This window comes from Geospiza fortis, unplaced genomic scaffold, assembly GCF_000277835.1.
Source record: "Geospiza fortis unplaced genomic scaffold, GeoFor_1.0 scaffold171, whole genome shotgun sequence".
In the NCBI taxonomy this organism is placed as follows: domain Eukaryota; kingdom Metazoa; phylum Chordata; class Aves; order Passeriformes; family Thraupidae; genus Geospiza; species Geospiza fortis.
In genome coordinates, this window is record NW_005054313.1 from 3909276 (window position 1) to 3930578 (window position 21303).

A 21303-nucleotide genomic window follows, 5' to 3' on the forward strand; every position below is an offset into this window, starting at 1 on the left:
AATGATGAGACAGCAAAAGAAGGGAAAGCACCTGTGAAAGAAAAGTTTGTTGCAAAAGCAAAGGCAATCCCTTCTCTTGGAAACAAGAATAAATTCCACCCCTATGCAAAGGAGAAGAATGCAGGCTCTGGAGACAAGAAGGCTGTTAATCGCAATAGAGTTTTTATTAGCAACATCCCGTATGACATGAAATGGCAAGCTATTAAAGACCTGATGAGAGAGAAAGGTAACTTACTCCTTGTAATACACTTCGCACAGGAACCAGTGGGGCTTAAATGCAACCCATGTGTCCTTTGAGCCACACAGATTTGATTTGACTTTTTTTGTTTTGGGCTGTACTTGATACATCTATCTCCCTTCCCCCTCTTTCATCCGAGACAATTGCATCGCAGGGTAGGCTGGGTAAATGAAGTGCTCACAATCTTCTACCACTCTGGTGTGATAGTAGAGAGTATATGCATGACCTCATGAGTTCTTAAAGAGATTGTGTTTTGTCTAGTTGTAGTTCTTGTAGATTTTTTTTTCTCTAAGGGCTTTTGTATTTAAGCAACACATGAAGTGTGTTAACCTGAATAATAAGGGATGTCTTTCAAAAGTTGTTTTGTATTTCTTTGGTGGAATCTGGCTGTGGCATTAACTTTGTCTGCATTGTCACTACTGCCATGACTGTTTGCCTGGAGCTTTGTATTAAAAGCTTGTTCCTATTGTTGTAGTTCTGCTAGAGAAACCTGACTACCCCAAAAATTTTATTTTAAATTTGGGGTAAAATAATGATAACATATGGATTTTGTAAAAAGTTAGTTCTGTGTTTTCCTTGAAAAATTGATTCTTCAAAAGTAATGCAAAGCACACTTGGCTTTTAGGCTGTGAAAAATGCCAGACCCCCCCTTCTGTAACTGCTGGCTTATCTGTTGTAAGGTGACGTGACTATTTGATTGGTTTATTTACTTAAACTTCCTACTTTAGAAAGTGAGTCGCTTGCTGTGAAATATTTGATGTGTAAATTTGGTTATTATTGAAGGCAAACTTTTGTTTGAAGATATTCAGGTAGAAAGTCACCTTAAAACAGGTGTTGTGAGTAGGATGATAAATGTAACACTTTCAGTGAACGTTGACGTTTCATTTGTTAGGTTAAGGGACTGTGTATATTTGAATTTGTTCACCAACTATATCATACTGGCCAAAATATGATCTGTAGTATGAATTAGGTTAAATATAGTTGTTTGTTTTTAGCTTTTGAGAATGTGGCTGCTGCATATTTCTGAAAATAGCTAAATTATATAGCCATTGACAGGAGGTATGGTTGGTCTGGTTTTGATTGTTGGTGAATAATAGGTGATTCTCTGTAGACTTGTGCACAGGGGCACAGTAAAGAAAGATACTGGTGTTTAAATGCATTGTCTCTTGGTATTTTCCCTTTGTATGTCTTATGTAGTTGGTGAGGTTACATACGTGGAGCTGTTTAAGGATGCTGAAGGAAAATCAAGGGTAAGTGCCGTGGGCAACAATCTGCTAGAGGTTTAAAAGTTCCTCAGCAGTTTTATTTTTGTATAATACCTGTACCAGTTATTGGAAAGTAAGTTTCATTTTTACACTGATTTTCATTAAGGTAGCCTTGAGGATTCTGTATTAGAAGTAGTCTGACACCTTCATGCAACTCATACTAGTTGGTTGTAAGGGACAAAGTACTTCTGTAAATGTTAACAAATGGCTTTTACTTCATCCTTCTTTTTAGCCAAAACCTTTGTCTTGGTACAAATCTGTTTCATATAAAGGATGTTCAATAAACCAGTCATTTTATTTAAATTTTGTTAGTGTAGTATGCTCTTCTTGGGGCCAATAAGTATAAAATGTTAGCTAAGAATATACTGGGTGAAGTGCCTGATTTCACAGCTTTGCAGGATTGGTACTTTTAAACACTGGCTTAATGTATTTACTTTCTTAAAACTAAATGGATGGAGATGGTTGGTAGCCAACAGAGTGCCAGCAATGAGGCACTAATAGTGAAGATTGTTAAAGCTCCTTTGTCTTCTTAATAATAGTCAAAAGTTTGGCCAATAGCAGCTCCAAACCTGCAGTGAAGAACATGAGAAATGCAGGTTTGAGTCTTAACTGAGGTTGTATCAATTGTTGTAAATTACTTTGTTTAATATTTGTTAAAACTAAAATATGCTGTCAGCTTTGCTATGCTTTAAGAAATCCTCAACTCTTTGCTTGATTAGAAGGATGCTGGTGCAGTCAATAAGGTTATTTTCTTATAAGGTAATTTCTCAATTATGTTGTATTACTGAAGACGTATGCAGACTGCTTTTTCATTGTAGTGGTGTACTTGATGTAGGTAGATTCTAATTTTGTAGTTAGTGGAAAACTTGTAACGATGTGATGAGTGTCTTGATTGGTTTTTGGTTCTGTTTTGGGGTTATTTTCTTTCCACCCTTCCCACCTCCTCTTCCCAGTTGTCCTTACATGGATCTGTGTGGCATTTTTCCAATTCTGGTTTGACTCAAAGAGCATAAGAGACAATGTATTCTCTTGCATTTGAATGGTATGTATGCTGAGAAAGTAGTAGAAATTCAGATTGGCTACCACTATAGAGCATATATTATGGATTTTGAAGCTGAAAATAACTTGTATAGTTACTTAACAGTGAGCTGGGATCTTTAACTGGAATCTTCATTCTCTGTCATATGTGCTGACTGACTTCTTTTTTTTCTTGCTTGTTTTCTCTTTACATATGATGACAAATCTCGTGGATATAGGGTTGTGGGTAAGTTTCTTTTTTTATGTGTGTAGAAACACACTGCTATCCGAACATTCTATTAGATTTGGCATGTTCAACTTTATTTTAATACTCTAAATGTTTTGCTCTCTTTCTAAGTGTGGTTGAATTCAAAGATGAAGAATTTGTTAAGAAGGCATTAGACACTATGAACAAATATGATCTTAGTGGAAGACCCCTGAATATTAAAGAGGTATGTTTATTGCTGCTGTTTTGGATTTGAAATAGTGAGGATACTAAAGCTACTGAGATGACCATACAGGATTTTGAGAATCTTAGATGTGCAATTTCCAGTTTCATTTTTTGTGATTTTTTTCTTAATGGGCTGAACTGCCTGTTGCCTTGCAGAAGGTTGGATGCTATGCTGAGTAAACTGACAAAAAGCATGTCCTAAAGTCAAAATGATCTAATGCTGTTTTTTGTTAAAACAGCTTTATTTCATATTCTTACCTTAGGGTTTTTCCAGCTTAGGTAATCTATGTTTACATTGTTTACCTGCTTCAAAATATGACACAGAATGAGCTAATTATTAGACCACTACGTATGTGCAAAAATGGGGCTGGAAACAGAAGTTGTGCTCTCTGGAAAGTGAAGTAATGTCAATATTTCTATTGTAGTGCTGTAATATGATGGTATCTGATGCAGTTCTTCCTATCCTTTTACAATTTTAATAATGGTATTAATAAATAATACAAAACCACCACCTACTTAAATTAATTCAGTTCTTGGAAGAAAGTGCTAGACTGACAGTCCTTTAGCTTGAAATCTTTTCTACTTGTCCATAGGCTAGGTACAGCATGTGAAGTGGCAGTGCACGCTTCCTCAACAAGTGCTTTGCCAATATGCCTCAACCCTCATCTGAAAGGACCCACCTCTAGAGGTGAGGGAATTAGGGCTCCATGCTAATTCAGTTCATGATCCCTCTGACATGGACAAGTGTATTTATTAGTTGATAATTTTGATGGGTTTATGCAGAGTTTCAAATAGTACCATTTTGTTTGCTGCCAGTCTGGTTGTTGATGGTTAAGTGGCTTTGTTTGTGTCCACATTTCAGGATCCTGAAGGGGAACATGCTCGTAGGGCACTGCAGCGGGGAGGAGGGCAGTTTCCAGGAGGACATGGACCTGATGCAGCACCTGGAATGATGAATTTACCACCTTCTATTCTTAATAATCCGAACATTCCTCCTGAGGTTATCAGTAATTTGCAGGCAGGCAGGCTTGGATCCACGATTTTTGTTGCCAATGTAAGTTTAAAACTTAATGTTTGATCTTTGTAAGACATCTTATACCTGTGTAATTCAGATTTAATATAAAGAGGAGGTGGAAAGGGTTTACAGTTAGTATAGTGAATTGAAAATGTTGGGTACGTATTCAGATTTTGGACATGGAAAGATGCATTAAACTCTTGAGACTGACATGCAGTTCTAATTATTGCGGTCATCTGTTGATTCAAAAATATTTTATACATCTTTTCGCTATTTACAATTGCATTTTTTTTTTATTAAATATATATGTCAGTGTACTTAAGTTTATCTTGCTAGTTACTTTAGACTAACACAGTAACGTTCCAACAAATGTAGTGGTTCAAGTTCTTTATTAGCACAAAAGATTACTGTATTTATATGAGGTTTTGTGGAATTTCAGCTGCTCTTCTCAAGAAGCTACCCAATGGTTGTATGTTAATTAAAATAAAATACATGTACATATTGTACATACATGTTCAAATGGTGATTTTTTGCACTTTGACGCAGTGTGTGTATTACAAAATCTCAACTATTTACAATTTTCAACCATTTTGTCAGTGAAGATTTAACAGCAATGCAGAAAATCTCTTCCAAATGTATTAGCAGAACAGAGATGTGCACTGAAATCACTGATGTATTTCTGTGTTTAAGCTTGACTTCAAAGTTGGTTGGAAGAAACTGAAGGAGGTATTCAGCATTGCTGGAACTGTGAAGCGTGCAGACATCAAAGAAGATAAAGATGGCAAGAGTCGAGGAATGGGGACAGTTACCTTTGAACAAGCAATTGAAGCTGTTCAAGCAATATGTATCCTTGGTTTTGGAAAATAATTGATCATATATTGATTAGTCTTTAATGGATCTAGCAGCATAGTTTTGCAAACAGTGCTTATTTGCCTTGTAGCTATGATACAGGGACTAGAGTGTAATACTGTGCAGATTACATTTGTAATGCCTTAATTTACTACTTAATTCTAGTAGTTCCTCATGATGTTGAAAAAAACTGAAATACCTGGCAGTGTGACAATTGTGAAATTAACTTCAGTGTACCTAACAGCTTGTATTGCATCTCCTGGCCCTTGAATTGGGTTTCTAAAGCTAAGGCAGGAAAGATAAGACTCAGTAATTCTACAAAAATAGAATAAGTTATTACATTGATTCTTCAGAAACAGTTAAATTGCCTTCTTAAGACTCCTTGACTTGCATTTCTTCAGCTATGTTCAATGGACAATTCCTGTTTGATAGACCCATGCATGTAAAAATGGTAAGTTGCTTTTATTTCTTTCTGCTTGATATGTCTCTGCCAAAACATTGAAAGGATCATAGCATAACATGCTTGTTTTTTGTCAGGATGACAAATCAGTTCCTCATGAAGACTTCCGTGTTGTGGACAGCAAAAGCTCACAATTACCTCGTGAGTGCCTGCTCTGTTTTCTACTCCTTGCACTTGGTATATGGTGATCCATGTTTTCACACAGTTTAGTAATGCTTTTGCTTACTGTGGTCTCTGTGATACAGAGGAAGGTCTCTCTTCTGAACATAGATTTTTTTGTTTTTGAGGTGGTCTTGGTGGCATTGGTATGGGACTTGGACCAGGTGGACAGCCCATCAGTGCAACACAGCTGAGCATGGGTGGTGGAATGGGGAGCATGGGTCCAGGAGGTAAATCCATATTCTTAATTTTTACGTTTACAGAGCTAGTTTAAAAATTTTAAAGTTTAAAATTGTCATTTCTGTGTTGCAAAAATGACAGACTTTTGACAAAGCAAGGCTTGTCTAGCGTGCTTTTGAGATTTTAACTCTGTCTGACTTTTTAAAAATCCATTAGGGTGTACTAAGTGTTGTTTATCTTTTTGGTTTAAAGGTATGGGAATAGACGGCCCAGGATTTGGTGGAATGAGTAGAATGGGAGGCGGTACGTGCAATGAAGTTTTTTGCATTAAATATTTCTTTAATACTGTATAGAAAACACTTTTCCTTATTTTGCAGGACTTCCTGGATTTCGTGGGATGGAAGGAATGCCTAACATGGGAGGATTTGGAGTCAACCGAATGGGAGGTAGTTGAACACCGTTCCTGTACACCTACTAGTTTGCTAATATTTAAAAACTCTTCATTTAGGGGTGGGTAATATAGATCAGTTCAAAGGGAGTAGTTGCATGAGTGGAGGCCCAGGAGCTGGCAGGGGAGTTGAGTGTGTAATAGGTGCCTCTGACTTGTGCATTTGACTCTCTTCTGTTTAAACAAGCGGCTGTGAAACAAGTGTTGTAGGAGCATCAACTCAGATGTGAATAACAGAATATTCCTGATTTTTGCTTTGTTCTTCCCAGAAATGTTCCGTGGTGGAATGGGAGCAAACATGGAAAGAGAATTTGGTCGTGGTGACATGGCACTGAACCGTGGTTTTGGAGAGTCTTTTGGAAGGATGGGTATGGTAACTGTTAAATTTTCTGTGACATAGTATTGGAAGAATTTTGCTAGAAGGAGATCTGGTTTCGTTTGGTCATCTTCTGTCTCCTCTCCCCCAGTCATTACTGTAAGGATGGAATCTGAATGTTCATTACAGTCACCACTTAAGACAGGGGTTCAGATGTGGAGGGTTTTTTCCCCTCTGTAAAATATAAATGAAATAGCTGTTTGAGGAAAGCATTTATCTTCATACTGTATATTTTGTGGGGTAATAAATCCGTGGGGTGTTGAAGTATATTCTTCTGATAATCCTGAACACGGTGTCCCATGTACAGCCTTTGTAACTTCCATGAGCCTGTTTGCAAATGCATGGTATAGTACTGTTTCTACTGCAGATCAGGTAGCATTGGACAGGAGTGCTGGATTTTGGTGCCCTCAGTTTTTGTCCTGCCTTCTGAGCTCCTGTAGCTCAGAATGGTGTTTATTGGCCTCTTCTGTAACTGAGCCAGGATTATTTTGTTTGTAGATAATGTCTTGTTGGCAGTGGGGTTCCCTCAAATGAGTTACTCTTCCATCTTCAGAGGCGTGGAAGAGCTCAACAGCAGAGCCTTCTTGCCCTTTGTTACTATGCTGTTACCTGGGTGAATCACAGAATCCCTTGGGCTGGAAAAGATCACCGAGTCCAGCCTTTAACCCAACACTGCCAAGTCTACCACGAAACCAGGTTACCAAGAGCCACATGTACATGTCTTTTAAATCCCTTCAGGGATGGTGATCCCACCACTTCATTGGTCAGCCCGTTCCTATTATTGACAACTCTTCCTGTGAAGCATTTTTTCTAATATCCAATCTGAACCTCCCTGGTTTAACTTGAGGCTGTTTCGTCTTGTTCTATTGCTTGTTACTTGGTAGAAGAGACTGACCCCATGTCTCTGCAACTTCCTTTCAGATAGTTACAGAGAGCAGAAAGGTCCTCCCTGAGTCTCTTCCTCTCCAGGCTGAGCACCCCAGCTCCCTCAGCCATTCTTCACAAGGCTTGTGCTCCAGAGCCTTGAGCAGCTGTGTTGCCCTTTTCTGGACACACTCATGTGCCTCTATGTCTTTCTTCTTGTAAGGGGCCCGAAACTGAACACAAAATGCATTATAGGAGACAGCTGTTCTTCCTCTTCCCTGTTTCTTGTACTTTTCCCTTCATTTGCCACCTTGAAAGAGAAGAACTGCTAAGAGCATAAGGTTCACCTGGTCTAAAAGCTGATTTTTAAAAAAAAATTTATTAGTTGAGGCAAGAGAAAAGCGTAACTGTTGTGTGCTTCTCTTCAACAGTGATAATTGTGTAGAAGTGGTAAGAACATAATAAGCTTGTCCTTTAAGCTAGTCTTAATGCCTTGGAATGAATGTCTTAGAAATCAAGTGTATGCTTTCACTCTGGCTACTTGCATAAATACCTGAGTGTTTCCTGAGTGAAAATGCAAGGCCACTTAAGTTATAAATGTTTCTGCAAGCAGTAGGCTTCTGAGTCTTCAGGTAACATGTTGGTTTAAAAATTTATTAACATGGCCACTGTGAGAAACTGATGGGGGTGTCTTTCATTCAGTAGATCAGCAAGCTTCAGTTTACAAACTATCAGTGATCTGCATATTTGAATAGTGTCCTGAGAGCCAAGATTAGAGATTCCCAGCTTCAACTTAAATAATGGAAGGAAATTGTAGGAACTTTTAATAGATACTGTGTTTGATCAGGGAAGGCCCTGATGTACTCTTGTTACAGTATTTAGGTTAATGGTATCTTAGAAAGAAATACTGTGAAGGCATTTGGTTTTAGTAACCTTCAGATCAAGGAAGGTGTCTTTGATTGGGCTATAGTATCAGAGTGGAATTGAGGATGTTTGATTTGCAACAGAATTGTTGACTTTTTAAACTATCAAGTTCATATAAGATGAAGCCTTGAATTTTGAAGTTGTTTTGCCCAATGTGGGAAATGGCCCATTTAGTTTTACCATGTTTGTGCTGCTGGCAGGCTGCCAGAGGGGAGAAAAGCTAGAAAGAAATCAGAGTAGCTTAAATCCTGAGATAGAAAAGGAGAAACTAACTTTACTTAGAAGGTGTTCCTATTTAGTTTATGTAGTAAAGGCACATGCTCAAGTGCCCTTATAGAAAAATATTGCCAGGTAACACTGAGAACAGTGCACTTCATTAGCGTGTGCTTTGTTTTTTTCACTAACTGGTGGTTTCAGTGTATGTCACTTCATTATTTTTCTCTGTTTAGGTGGTGCAATGATTGGTGTTTTTGCAGGAGGAATGGGAGCACCTAGCATGGGCCCAGTAAGATCTGGAATGAGTAGGTTAACTTGTTTCAATAGAACCTAAATGCATAGGCCGTGTAGCAATACCGTGTACACCTGCTTGTATCAGAGGAACTTGGTGTAGTGTAGTGTCTTGCTGTTGAGGGGACTAGAACTCTGTTGCATGTGACAAGTCTAACAGTTTTCAAAGCTGTTTTATTGAGGTAAAAGTTCAGAGGAAAACTAGCTAATACAGTCTTTCTCTAAATCTTAGATTTGGAATGGTTTCAACTTCTAGTTTGGAGGGAGAAGTGATTAAGGTAAACTTGTGTTTCAGAAAAAAAGACAGGCAGAGTTATTTGAGTAAACTTCATGAAAGCTGAACCTCAGTAATGTCATCATTGGAATAAAAAATCAGCCTTGAATTTCAGATTATCCCCCAGTTTAATTTTGTGCAAAGCTCCAATACTGAGTTTGTATTGCAGCAACTCTGAGTTCCTCAGGCTAGAGCAGATGAGAAACTAAATCTTGCTAGTGCCAATCTTAGAAGGCATAAGGCTTAAAGAGAGGGTCCCTCCTGAATGATCTTGATAGTTTTACTGTTCATTAATTTTTAATTATGAATCCAGAAGTGTTAAGGTATTTGAATGCTATTGCTCTTAGTTACTTACATAAATAAATTAATACATTTTATTCCATGTGTGTACTTTAATGGGGTTTAAACCATGACACATAGGAAAGTTCATGCTCTTTACAGTACTTGCAGTAACTTCTGTTCTTGGCAAAAAAAAAGCCTTCTCTAGAAGATTTTGCAGTTAGGTGTGGGCGCAGCTGCATTAAGTTAAGCGGGATATAAATGAAGGAAGCCAAATAAACAATTGTATATCTGGTCCAATTATCTGTATCTGTGTATTGCCACAATTATTTATTTGATCTTTTTGGTAAAGGTATCATATTTTTTTAAATTAAACAAGACAGACTTTGAATTCTTGTGTTCGACATTTTGCTACATTAGATGGTATGACTAATAGCTTGATGCAGTTTGGTTTTACTATTTTAGAACTGACACTATATATCTTGTATAACTTTGTCTTAAAATACTAGCCATGCTCCTCGATAAATCACTGTGCATGTATAAAAGTTATGGTTTATATTACAGCACTTTTAATAAAAGTTATTCTTCTCCTGACACAAGAACTTTATTTTGTCCCAAATACTTGTATGTTTATTACTAAAAGGAGATTTTATTTTATCCTCAATTTCTCTCTCTGTGTAGGTGGTGGCATGGGTGGCATGAACAATATGGCTGGAGGAATGGGAATGGATCGGATGGGCTCTGGTTTTGATCGGATGGGACCTGCCATGGGTGGAGGCCTGGACAGGAACATGGACATCGATCGAGGATTTGTGCCTGGCCCGATGGGAGGTGGCATGAGAGAGAGATTAGGCTCTAAAGGCAACCAGATATTTGTGAGAAATGTAAGCAATGAAATATATAGGAACCACAAGCTTATTTTGTGGGTATGTTTGATTACATGCTCTTATTCTCATTGTAATATTTTGTTACCAATAATACTTTTTTATTTTAGCTTCCTTTTGACTTGACCTGGCAGAAGCTAAAGGAGAAATTCAGTCAATGTGGTATGTATATGAACCTTACCCCTGTTCATCTCTATGGACTTCATGTGTTGCGTGGTATTTATTAGATAACAACAGGAAGACTGTTGTCTGACTGTGAAAAAGAGTCTGGCTTGCTTAATTTTACTTGTTTCACCCAGCTTTCTTGAGTTATATAAATAATCTTTAGGCATGACAGAACACAAGACCAAGGTACAGTATGTGCTATGTTGGCTCTGAGTGCTCACTTGCTATGAACTTTAACCTATTCCTTTAATAAAATTACTCTTTGATTTTTTTCTTTTTTTGACGTATTCCCTGGCCAGTAAAAGTATATAATGTTGTGTTTCCTATGAGTTAAATATATGCGGGAGCCTGGATCTGTCCAGGTCATGCATTACTTTAGAAATGGTGCTGCATCAAATCAGAGTTAGTAATTTTGCCAGTGTAGTGTTACAGGTTTTATACATATGGATGATCCTGATTAGCGTATTTGCAGGCTGTATGTTCCCCTTTATCTTAAGAAATAAAGGTTTGCTACAAATATTCAATATTTGGTTTTATCTAATTCAGAAAAGTTGGTATTTTCACAGAAATAAATGAAAAATACAGCTTGAGTGTCAAAATACATGTTTTGAAAACACATTTTCAGAACGGAGAACTTTAACTGAATTACTGGATGACTTCTTATTTTGGACAGACTGAAAAGATAAATAATCTAAAACATACTACTGATGCCTAAGACAGTCATCATACAGCTGTTTAGAGATTTTGCTATAAATTAGACCTTGCAGTTCAATTATGAAAAATTACAAGGTGTTGATGTTTTCTTTGTAGATGGAAGCTATAGCACAACAGGTTCTTTCTTTTTTTTTTTAAGTCTTAACCTCCTGGGCAACTCTCAGATAGTTCAGTATTTTTTTTCAGTATCTTTGTCAGCTAATAGATGTAGTAATTATGTTCAGTTGCTTTTAAGAATTATAAGCAACAGATTGTGTTCATGTCAGTATCATAAAAAATTCAAAGTCTCTTTCCCAGTGTACCATTTCTTTCAGTGAAAGGACAGTCTTACATGATATTTAAAAATAAAAGGCTTTGTATTTCAGGGAAAAGTTTTTTCTTCCTAGTGATGTTCAGGGGCTCACAAGGGGTGTGCTACAACATACCATAACCAAAAACTCATTAGCTCCAGGGAACTGAACATTCTCAGAGGTACATACTTATAAAATATTTCCTTATGAGTTGAGTGTCCAACCTCAAGGAAGCTCAGCAGGAATTGGATAGTGCATGCTACTTTTCCACCACTCCCAGCCCGGTAACTTTAATGTTTTAAAGGCTTTAATTTTGCTCTGCAGCTTCTTACCAAAAATGCTTTGTTGTAACTATTGCTTGGTATGTTTTTGTCATGAACAGGGTGGACTGGATTAAGCTACAGTTCAGTTAATGCCTGTCAATACTCACACTTTTGTCAGTATGAAACACAAACCTTTCCCTGAGTCTTACAGGGCTCTTTGTTTCAAACTTGAGGTCAAATACAGGCACGCTTCAGGAAAGATTTGAGATAGCAGATCTGGATTTGGATTCTTTCCTGTTTTGTCTTATGTCACCTTGCCTGAATGAGTAAATGTACCATCAGTCTGAAAGTGCCAATTTCTTATGTTCCCCTAGATTATACTTAAATTTATTTTTCTACTACTTCTGAGTTAAGATGTTAGTACACCGAGGACTTGAAATAACTGCTGTTTAACTTATTTATTCAGGTCATGTAATGTTTGCAGAAATAAAAATGGAGAATGGAAAATCAAAGGGCTGTGGAACAGTCAGATTTGACTCACCAGAATCTGCTGAAAAGGCCTGTAGGATAATGAACGGCATAAAAATCAGTGGCAGAGAAATTGATGTCCGCTTGGATCGCAATGCATAATTTAAAACTGTGTGTTCAGGAACATTCCTATGTCTGTTTAGCTTCTCTGTCTTAGTAAGTCATTTTTAGTAACATTGTATGCCTACAAAAGCTGTAAAAAGGAACTTTTAAATCCCACCAGCCTTTAACAGTATAGTGTTTAATATACTGTGATACTTGTTAACTGAATCTTACTATGTTTGGTTTTTAAAGACAATTCGCCTGATTTTTGTTGTTTTTTTAGAGACACTGAGCACCTGCAGGTCCCTATAGACCGGGGATGCTTTGGATGCTCAGTGCCTTTGGAAAATTAGGCCAAGTGTCTCTAGTCATTCAGTTTAAATGAATGGTTATACTGTTTTTAATAAAATAAGCCATTTTCTCTGTTAATCTCCAGATTGCATAGTGGGATTTATTTAGTGTTTTCTGATCTTTTTTTTCCCCGCCAAATGTATGTATCAACATTGTAATGTAAGAAGTAGATGTCTTTTTCAGAATTTTGGTTTTATATGTGCGTTGTAGTCATACTGTAATTCTTGACTCTAAAAGAAAGGGCTCCAATTAGGCTGTGATGTTTTTGTTCTACTTGATATTACTTTAATGACATGACTTAGTTCTGTATATAAGATTTAGAGCCCAATGGGAGTTTGGAGTTGTTTTTTTTAAATTTTATTTTGACTAAATGAAGAAACTGATCTTTTTCTCCTGCTTTTATTTTTTTCATCAGCATAATCACTGATTAAAACTAGTTACCACAGACCCTTGTAGGATTGTTTCCTATGATGCCAAGTTCATATAAAATTGATAATACAGTAAATACTAAGTATAGGACAAGACAAATTGTCCCCAATTTTTTATCTATTTTCCAGCCATTCAGGTGAACTGCCAGAAAAATGAAACCAACAGAACAGATAAGAGAAATGGCTGTGTATGTCAGACCACTGCTGTTCACTTCTATAGGTCCTGATGTATTTATGAAGGCAGTTTTTATAAACCAGGGTATTCCCAAACAGAGCATATCAAATACATTGGATCCGACGATGTTAGACATAGCCATATCTCCATTTCCTGTAAAAGAAGAAATACAAATAAGTTGGCTTAATTGTATTGCATGAAATTGCCAAACTGTTTTGGAGGAACAGACTGCCAGCCCTCAGTTTCTCACAGAGCACCCTTTTCAGATTTTGCATTGGAAGAACTATAGTCACGATTCTACAGAACATGGGTACCACAACCATAAAAAGTCTCCCTAAATCACCAGCATCTGCACAGCTGCACTTAAAATTAAGCTAGACAGCCTATTATAAAATCCATTTATGCTTAAAATACTGAGACCTACAGTTGTGTTCTGCAGTAAAACTAATACATAATCAACAACAAATAAACCAATCTAGAATACTTCTCTGAGATACTCTGAGAAGTTTTTAAATGTCTGAGCCACAACTTTTTCAGGTAAGCTATTAATTTATTTTCAGTAAACTTAAGCTCTAGAACCTGAAGCTTGGATTTTGAGGTTACTCCTTGAATTTATCAAAATGTTGACTAGAATTCTTTCTTTTTGTAGTACCTTTTTAAACAGATCCATTGGCATGAGCCTAAATAGTAAAATCTTTACCTTTTCGAGCCACCAGCACACTTGCAACTGTATCTGGTACACTGGTTCCTGCTGCCAGTAATGTGAGACCCATGACTGACTCTGGGATTCCCAGCGTTTCACCTGCAGTTGAGAAATAAGGGTAGAAAATGCAAGTGTGGTTTTAGTTAGGGCTCATCCACTGAAAGTGCTTTGGACTTTGTTTGCTGGAGAAAGAATCAATAATCATACAGTAATTTCATATGGAATGTATCAGCTAATTTAACTACATGTGAGGTGACTGAACCACAAAGCAGTTAAAACAAAGAGTAACAACAAATATCCTTTCCTTGTTCTTCAAGTCTGCAGTGGTCAAGACAGTAGCAATTATGATTTTTTTCTTGCAGATAAAGTTTAAATATCTAACAAATTACTATTCATTTTTTTCCCCTCAACTTCTAGAAAATACTATAGTCTCTCACAGCTTTGGGCATCTCCTTGTTAGTGTTCAAAAGTCTCATGAAGCAATAACTTATAATCATTCTTTTTAATCCCCTCAGGGGGAGGGGAATAAGCACATGAATTATCTTGGGGAGGACAGTCATTAAGATACTATGAGAATACTGTCTCAACTACATGCCTTTACCATTTCATTCCAATTAGAAAGTGATTTGGAAGAATCAGAGTGCGGAAATTTTTATATGACTTGTAAGTACAAGTATCCCCTTAGAAGTGTGAGTTCCTTTAGGGAAATACTCGTTTAAATTTAAAGAAAAGTTTTAAACTGTTATTAGAAGGATGGCTTATTTTTCCCTAATCTCTATTTTTCTTAGCCCCAAATGTCCTGTAAACGTATTAATTTCTAACTTAAAATACAGGGATTCTTCAAAACTGTTTCAGCAGTTGTACCATTCAGATGCATCAATATGCTGAAGTATTTGATACCTCTAGTCAAGCTACAAAGTAATTAATTTTTCTTAAACATTTTTGTTCACTAAAAAGTATCTTAGTATTTTTTATTGTTGAAATCTGAGTTCTTACATGAAATATTTTGACATATTTAATAAGCAGTTTTATTTAAATAAGAGGCAGTACACTAAGCTAGGTCAGCAATGCTTGTCTATTACTTACCAGCTTAGTCTAGAGCAGCCCAGTAAATTTATATTTGAAACTGTTGATTTCAGAGGTACTAACATGATCCTGTTGCAGAATTTGTACTCTTTTTATCCTTCCATCACTTCTAATAGATTTGTAGGGTGAGGGACCAACAAATCAGCTTTTATAAATCATCCAGGCTGGAAAATAATGGTTCAAACCAAGGTGAAATATGAATGAACCAGCCTTATGTACCCAACGTTAGTTTCTAGCCCTCTGAAGGTTATAAGACAGAATATAAACTCAGGAGAAGTTAATTTTTTATTTTATTAGATAGATTTATCTTCTATTTAATGTGTAGTGGTTTATTTTCTAGCAACTGACCATTAAGACAGAAAAGTCTTATTTTTATAGGCTTTTGTTAATTTTGTGTATTAGTAGCAATGTGTTGCTATAAGTAGTTGAATTTTCTTTGCCAGCAACAGAAAGATGTACTAAATTAGGTTTGTTCTTGACCATCCCAGTTTAGTGCCCAGCTATGATACTTTTGTGACATTCTGATAGACTGATTATGCAATGGTAGAACCTTTGAGTTCTCAACCTTCATGAGAGCCTGGACTTGAATATATTGTGTGTTTAACTTGTAGTGTTTTAACATGTAAATAGAATGTAATTTACCTAGAAGTAGTGGGCCAAAGACCCCAGTACTACCTGTGATGACTCTGGAAAGTGAACTAATACACTCTCTGAATCTCCACCATACCTACTTTCATTTGAATTAATGCTTTGTCTTGTAGAACAGCAATAATGTTGACTTGAGTCCTGTTTCAGAGGCTTCTAGCATCCAGACAGTGAACCCTTGCTCTTTGGGTACAAGTGGAAAATTATTTAACCAAGGAGTTAACATGGTGGGTATAATATCCAGTGATCTACTAGTCATTTCTCAAAGGTTACTGAATGTGTAGGTCTGCTTCTGCGCAGAACGAGGAGTTATTCATATCTGAACTAGTAGAAAGCTTGAGTAGGATTAGTGAGCTATAATGTGAAAATGGCAAGGTTTGAAAAATTTCTGTAGAGTTTGTTTTCATTTTCTGCTTGTTCTTAAATATAAAAACTGGATGTCTTTCAAGCTGACTGGAGAAACAATGAAATGAGGAGACCTTTAATACCTCAAAGTACTTTTAGGAGATGGTTTTTACATAAAAGTCCATACCCCTTCTCTCACTTAAATGCAGTCCTTTTACTGCCCCACTTTATGATGCAGATTTGTAAGAGGTCCACATACACACACTCCAAGAAGGTTTATAAACACATTTGCAAAGTGTTTTGGCAGTGAATTTAATGCCAAGTCTCTTACTGTAACATTTGTGAAAAACACAGGTATAGAAATTACGGATTTTTTAAAAAAACTTTGACCTCTAATCCCAGTCTTAGGGGACTTCATGTTTGTCAGCCTTCAGCATGACAAGTTTATTGCTGTGTGTCTAATTGCTTTGCTTAATGAAGCAGTTCAGTGTAACTCTGTTTTTAAAAATAGATCGGGTTTTTTGTAGCTACATCAAGTTCTCCTTCATGTGATGGTAAGCAGTGGGAAGCAGCTAAACTCTATAAAGTGTTCCATCATTGGCTAGAAGAGGGTGGCAAACTAAGCAGTCAAATATAAGTTTCTGGTTTTTTTCTTTGTTTTGTTTTTTACAGCATAGTCTGAGTTGCTAAACTGACTTTTAAAGGGAAATCTCACAGGGACCTCACAGGGAAACCACACAACTTTTTCAGTGATTCTTGACTGGTATAGCAACACCACTTTAGGTACCTACCTGCTATTGTTACCATCCATACAAGAACATAAGTTATTGCAGAAATCCATGCTGCTGAAATTAAAAATGTCACCATGAACCAGTTCCTCCAAAACTGTCTTCTGCAATCTGGTATAGTTAAATAGAGTAGTGTGATAATAGGAAGGGATAACACCCACAAAATTCTCTTCATATCTGCTTCAGGCATGGTAAAGACATTTGGATGATCTGTTGAAGAAAAAGTAACTTTTAAATTGTAGCATTAAGTTTGAATCCATAGCATACAGTATGTTACTGTCCTCTACTTGTGAGAATACTGAAAAAAAGGTGAAAAATACTTCTTCCTCAAGTTTCAGCTGTAGTATTACCCAGTACCTACATCTGTCTGGACAAAATTCTGAAATCGGGTTACTTCTGGGGAGATTCTGCTTGGACACAAGAAAAACATTTTTTTCACAATGAGCATAATCACCAGTAAAATAATCTCCCCACAAAGTGGTGATTCCCCAGTGTTGGACAATTCTAAGATTCAGCTGAACAGGTGCTGGCCCATCTGGGACCATGCTTTTGCCAGGAAAGGTTGGACCAGATGATCCTTGAGATCTCTTTCCAGCCTAATATTCTAAGATTAAAATGTTTTTTATTACATCACCAGGGGTCAACTAAGGTGGATGAAAAATGAATTTCTTTATAAGGGTTTGCCCATAGCATTTACCAAGAGTAAGTACCAACTGCTCTTTTTTGCCTAAGTGGAAACATGACCTGTGGCCACATCACAGCTATCCCTTTCTTTTGATATTATGCATATTTTGGGCTACCAACCTGCCACTGTCATAAGGAAACAGTGTCTATTACTACAGTACCTGTGTGGCTTTCAGCTGATAGTGCATTTTACAAGCAATGTTGCTGAGAAGTTTCAAATACATACAACAAAGACAGAAGTTCTACTACAACACAAATGAGCAACTATCCTTGCATTCCTCTAGCAACTGACTTCATATAAAAACCATCACTCTGATTTTGCTCAATGTTATATTCCAAGTTAGAATAATTATTTACTTAAATACTAGGCTGGAGTTCTTTTGTGAGCAAAATCTTAATACTGTCTGAGAATCTGCTGTTGATAAGAATTGATGCAGACAGGCATGCAGAGTGCTAGAGACAGCTGTAACAAACCTGTACCTTCAGAGATTTCATCGAGCCCGTGTAAGCTTGTTGAAAGTTGAGAGTAGTCCAGCTCATCTTGAAAAATTCCACTGTCTGTTCTTGACTGCTGGCGAATTAGAGGTCCACTCTCGTCCCTCCATCCAACCAGTGGCTGTTGCTCCGTGCTCTCTTCCATGGCTTTTGTAAAACACGTGCAGCAGGGACTGAACTTTTTCATGAGGTATTGGTTGATTTTAATGTCAAAACATAGTACCAGAATATAACACCCATATATCAATAATAGGGATGCACTTTCATACCTAGAATGAAAAACAAGTTTTATATAATATGTAGTATAAAAGAACCCAATTGTTGGCATAAGAAGAGGGAAGATTTGCATGAATAGCAGAAGGAGAACACACAAAAGCATCTATTTGCAATTGTATGGCTAACGACATGGAAGTTTGTGAGTGTCCCCATGTCTTTCAGCAGTTTGATTAACTCCCCTCCTCTGCAGAATCTTGTTTGTGTATTGTATAGCTGCATGTTTTTTCAGGGGATCTTACTGATTGAACATTTTCCTGATATTTGCAAAATTGAGTCTTCATGTGATGCTTAAATTATAAACTTCAAGAGACTTATTGCTGGACCTGACTGTCTTGTTGAGGTAACAGGAGTTTCAGTGTTGATGGAGGAGTTAAAACATCAGAAACTCATGATCTCCTTCTGGCAGACAAATGTTTTTCTGAACAATGCTGGTATGAAAGGAAAGGCTTAAAAGGAGTAAATGCTGAACACTAATTGCCATGTCAGAACACTTGTGATAGAAATTGTGAAGTCTGTACAGACAAACCTATGCAGGTCAAACTTCAAATATGCCCGAGTTTGAATGTTTAGGTAAATCTTTACAAGCATTGTGACTTTTTTTTTAAAGCCAACAGGATGTTTATTTCAGTTAGTGAACGGCAGTTCAGGCTACTTGAAGTTTGGGGCTTGGGGATTTTCATTTGTTTTTCAAAACACTGTCTCACAAATCTCCAGGCAACAGGAATTCAACACTACTTGTGCTCTTACCAGTAAATTCTGCTGTCAGATATCATCGCAAGCACCGCCGCTGCACTGATGGTATATGCCAGGCAGTCTCTGAACAGCGGCCAACAGGACAGCCTCGAAACCTGCAGACCAGTCATGTACTTTTCTTAAACCTCTCTGTAATACTTTCACTAAGTGCTGTAAATGCTGCATCAATATGTTGTTTCTATATTATGTAAAAATTAAAGATTCTTAGGAATGACTTAAGTATGATATTTAACAAGTTAGTGTTTTTAAAAACTTTCATAGCAAGTTATCTTAAAACTGATTACATGCTGGTTTTGCTACTAAATAATAAACTTGGCAGTTGTCATAGTAAGTCTCTCTTGACTTTTGTTGGCAAATGAGAAAGGATAACTATTTGGCCCTTAGGAGCAGAACTATCAAAGTTATACATACCACACTGGAAAACAGCCCACAAGCTGCAGAAATACCAAGAAGATTATATATTGCTGATCCAAGGATGGTGCTGACGCCGATATCTCCCTTTGTCACAAAAGCTCCTGTAAGGAAAATTACTCTCTGGTGTGTTTCAGTTTGGCATGCAAGGAAAAGAGCTCTAAGTTATAAGGAGTCAAAACACATCTCTTACCTAGAAAAGCAGTGACGAGCTCTGGAGCAGAGCTTCCAGCAGCCATAAAAGTTGCTCCAGCTACATCCTGTGAGAGGCCAAGGCCTGAGGACAGAACAAAAAGAATTGCTTAAAAAAAATTGATAGCGCAGTAACCTGTACCCTTTAGTCTCACTAGTACATAATGTTAGCTACTACGACAGTTTAGTAGATTATTTTCATACAGTCAATGCATTTATATGAGATTCATAAAGTAAAATAATGAAAATTAGCCTGATCTATTGGGCTAGTTTATTTCTAACTTCATTACAGAAATTAGTTTAAATGTCTTCTAAAATCAGCATCTGTATGCAGGATTTAACTGTGTTTCCTGTTGGTAATAATTATGGGGAAATTCCATGGACTGTAGTGTGATATTGCTGTATGATCATATCAGTTTTATCTATCTGTCTTTCAGGGAAATTTGTACTATTGTGTCTTCACATACCAGAAACATTAGTTAAATTCAAACCATGGCTGTGATCTTAAAATCAAATTTTCATTTTGTATGGACAGTATAAGAGCCTGTGTGTTGCTTAAGAGAAATGAGATTTTTGTTCTGGCAAATTGACTTTCTGGAATGTAACTTACTGTGTGGATCAAGTCCTGCACACCAAGTACAGGGACATACAGCTGACCATGGCAAAAGTCTGACAAATGCTTATTTATCATCAACAAACAAAACATCAGCTTATGGCAGTGTATAAGATTACATTTGCTGTAAGTGTTCTGATTTGGAGGGGGTTTTCCAGTTCAGGGATGAGTTTCCCTAGGGAATTTTGTTAATTCTTGGCAGCGAAAATCTGAACTCCCTGCCAAGACCATCTCTTCAGTGGTCTGCTGGAGCCAGGGGAATTATTGCAGGTTGATTAGATTTCTTAGAACCATGGTAACCATAGAATTCCTGTCCCTCCTGTGTCATACCTTTAATATGTTAGCAGTAGCTCATCACTACTTTAAAAAAAAACCAAACCCTAGAAAGAGTTTTGGTTTCACCAACCACCATCCCTCCTAATTTTTTTCTATTACAAGTAGTTACCTGGACATAGTACTGTGCAACTCAAAGTGAAATTGTCAGTTTAGTTAATACTGAGGAATCTTAAGATTTTCCTCCAGGCAGAAAGAAAGCAAATATTAAATGAATACATGTGCAGTGTAATCACTAGGTTTTTTCAAGAGAATGATCCTGTGTATCAAATTAAATATTCTATCGACACATCTGTGCATGGAAAGTGAAACTTGTTTGGTTTTCTTTCAGAGCACTCTGAAGCTTTTTAAAAGAGAAAGTTTGATGCCAAGCTTCTCAGTTTTACAGGAAAACAGTCAGGATGTCACTTACATTCACTGATGATCTCTAGGGAAGGTAGGAAGTAATCATCGCACACAATGGACACGGCCAAAAACATGTACAGTATAATTATGAAGTAGATAACGATTCCTCCATCCTTCCTCTCCTGCGGTGTGAAAAATCCTTCAGGAAACTCTGATGAAGACGAGAGGATGCAACGTGTCCCGTTTTCTGAAAATTGAGCGCAAAAGTGTTACACATCGTGTATGGAACCTTCCCATTCCTCAGGCCCCGGGACGTCAGCGGGATTCGAGCTCCGCTGGAGCACAGCAAGGAGCGCTGCAGCGATGCCGCCAGAGCGCCGCACACCTGCGGCAGGGCAGAGGCGCCCGCGGGACGGGCTGTGCAGCGCTCGAGCGGACCCCGGTGCCCTCCCGGTGTCCCCGGTCCCCTCCCGGTCCCCTCACGGTCC

At 37.3% G+C, this 21303-nt stretch overlaps 2 protein-coding genes across 10 annotated transcripts; one reads left to right on the forward strand and one right to left on the reverse strand.

Annotated features, from left to right (window-relative positions):
- On the forward strand, positions 1–12988 carry MYEF2 (myelin expression factor 2). Of its 9 annotated transcripts, none has more exons than XM_014306488.2 (16): positions 1–226; positions 1436–1488; positions 2760–2767; positions 2879–2972; positions 3834–4025; positions 4677–4830; positions 5237–5286; positions 5373–5436; positions 5583–5684; positions 5887–5937; positions 6012–6080; positions 6352–6450; positions 8696–8767; positions 9988–10190; positions 10301–10352; positions 12089–12988. In XM_014306488.2, exons 1-16 carry the CDS (start codon positions 187–189, stop codon positions 12250–12252), a joined length of 1467 nt encoding a protein of 488 aa, XP_014161963.1. In that variant the 5' UTR covers positions 1–186; the 3' UTR covers positions 12253–12988. The 9 variants fall into 9 exon arrangements, with proteins under 9 accessions (XP_014161963.1, XP_030911828.1, XP_030911829.1 ...); XM_031055968.1 differs by having other exon boundaries at positions 6039–6083; positions 12089–12926; XM_031055969.1 differs by having other exon boundaries at positions 6039–6080; positions 12089–12926.
- Positions 12651–21072, reverse strand: SLC24A5 (solute carrier family 24 member 5). The gene is made up of 8 exons (XM_005419641.3): positions 20883–21072; positions 19526–19609; positions 19333–19436; positions 18916–19016; positions 17878–18161; positions 16717–16923; positions 13847–13948; positions 12651–13299 (listed from the first exon to the last, which is right to left on the reverse strand). The coding sequence occupies exons 1-8, from the start codon at positions 20947–20949 to the stop codon at positions 12977–12979; spliced, it is 1272 nt and encodes a 423-aa protein (XP_005419698.1). The 5' UTR covers positions 20950–21072; the 3' UTR covers positions 12651–12976.
- Positions 21073–21303: the final 231 nt, after the last annotated feature.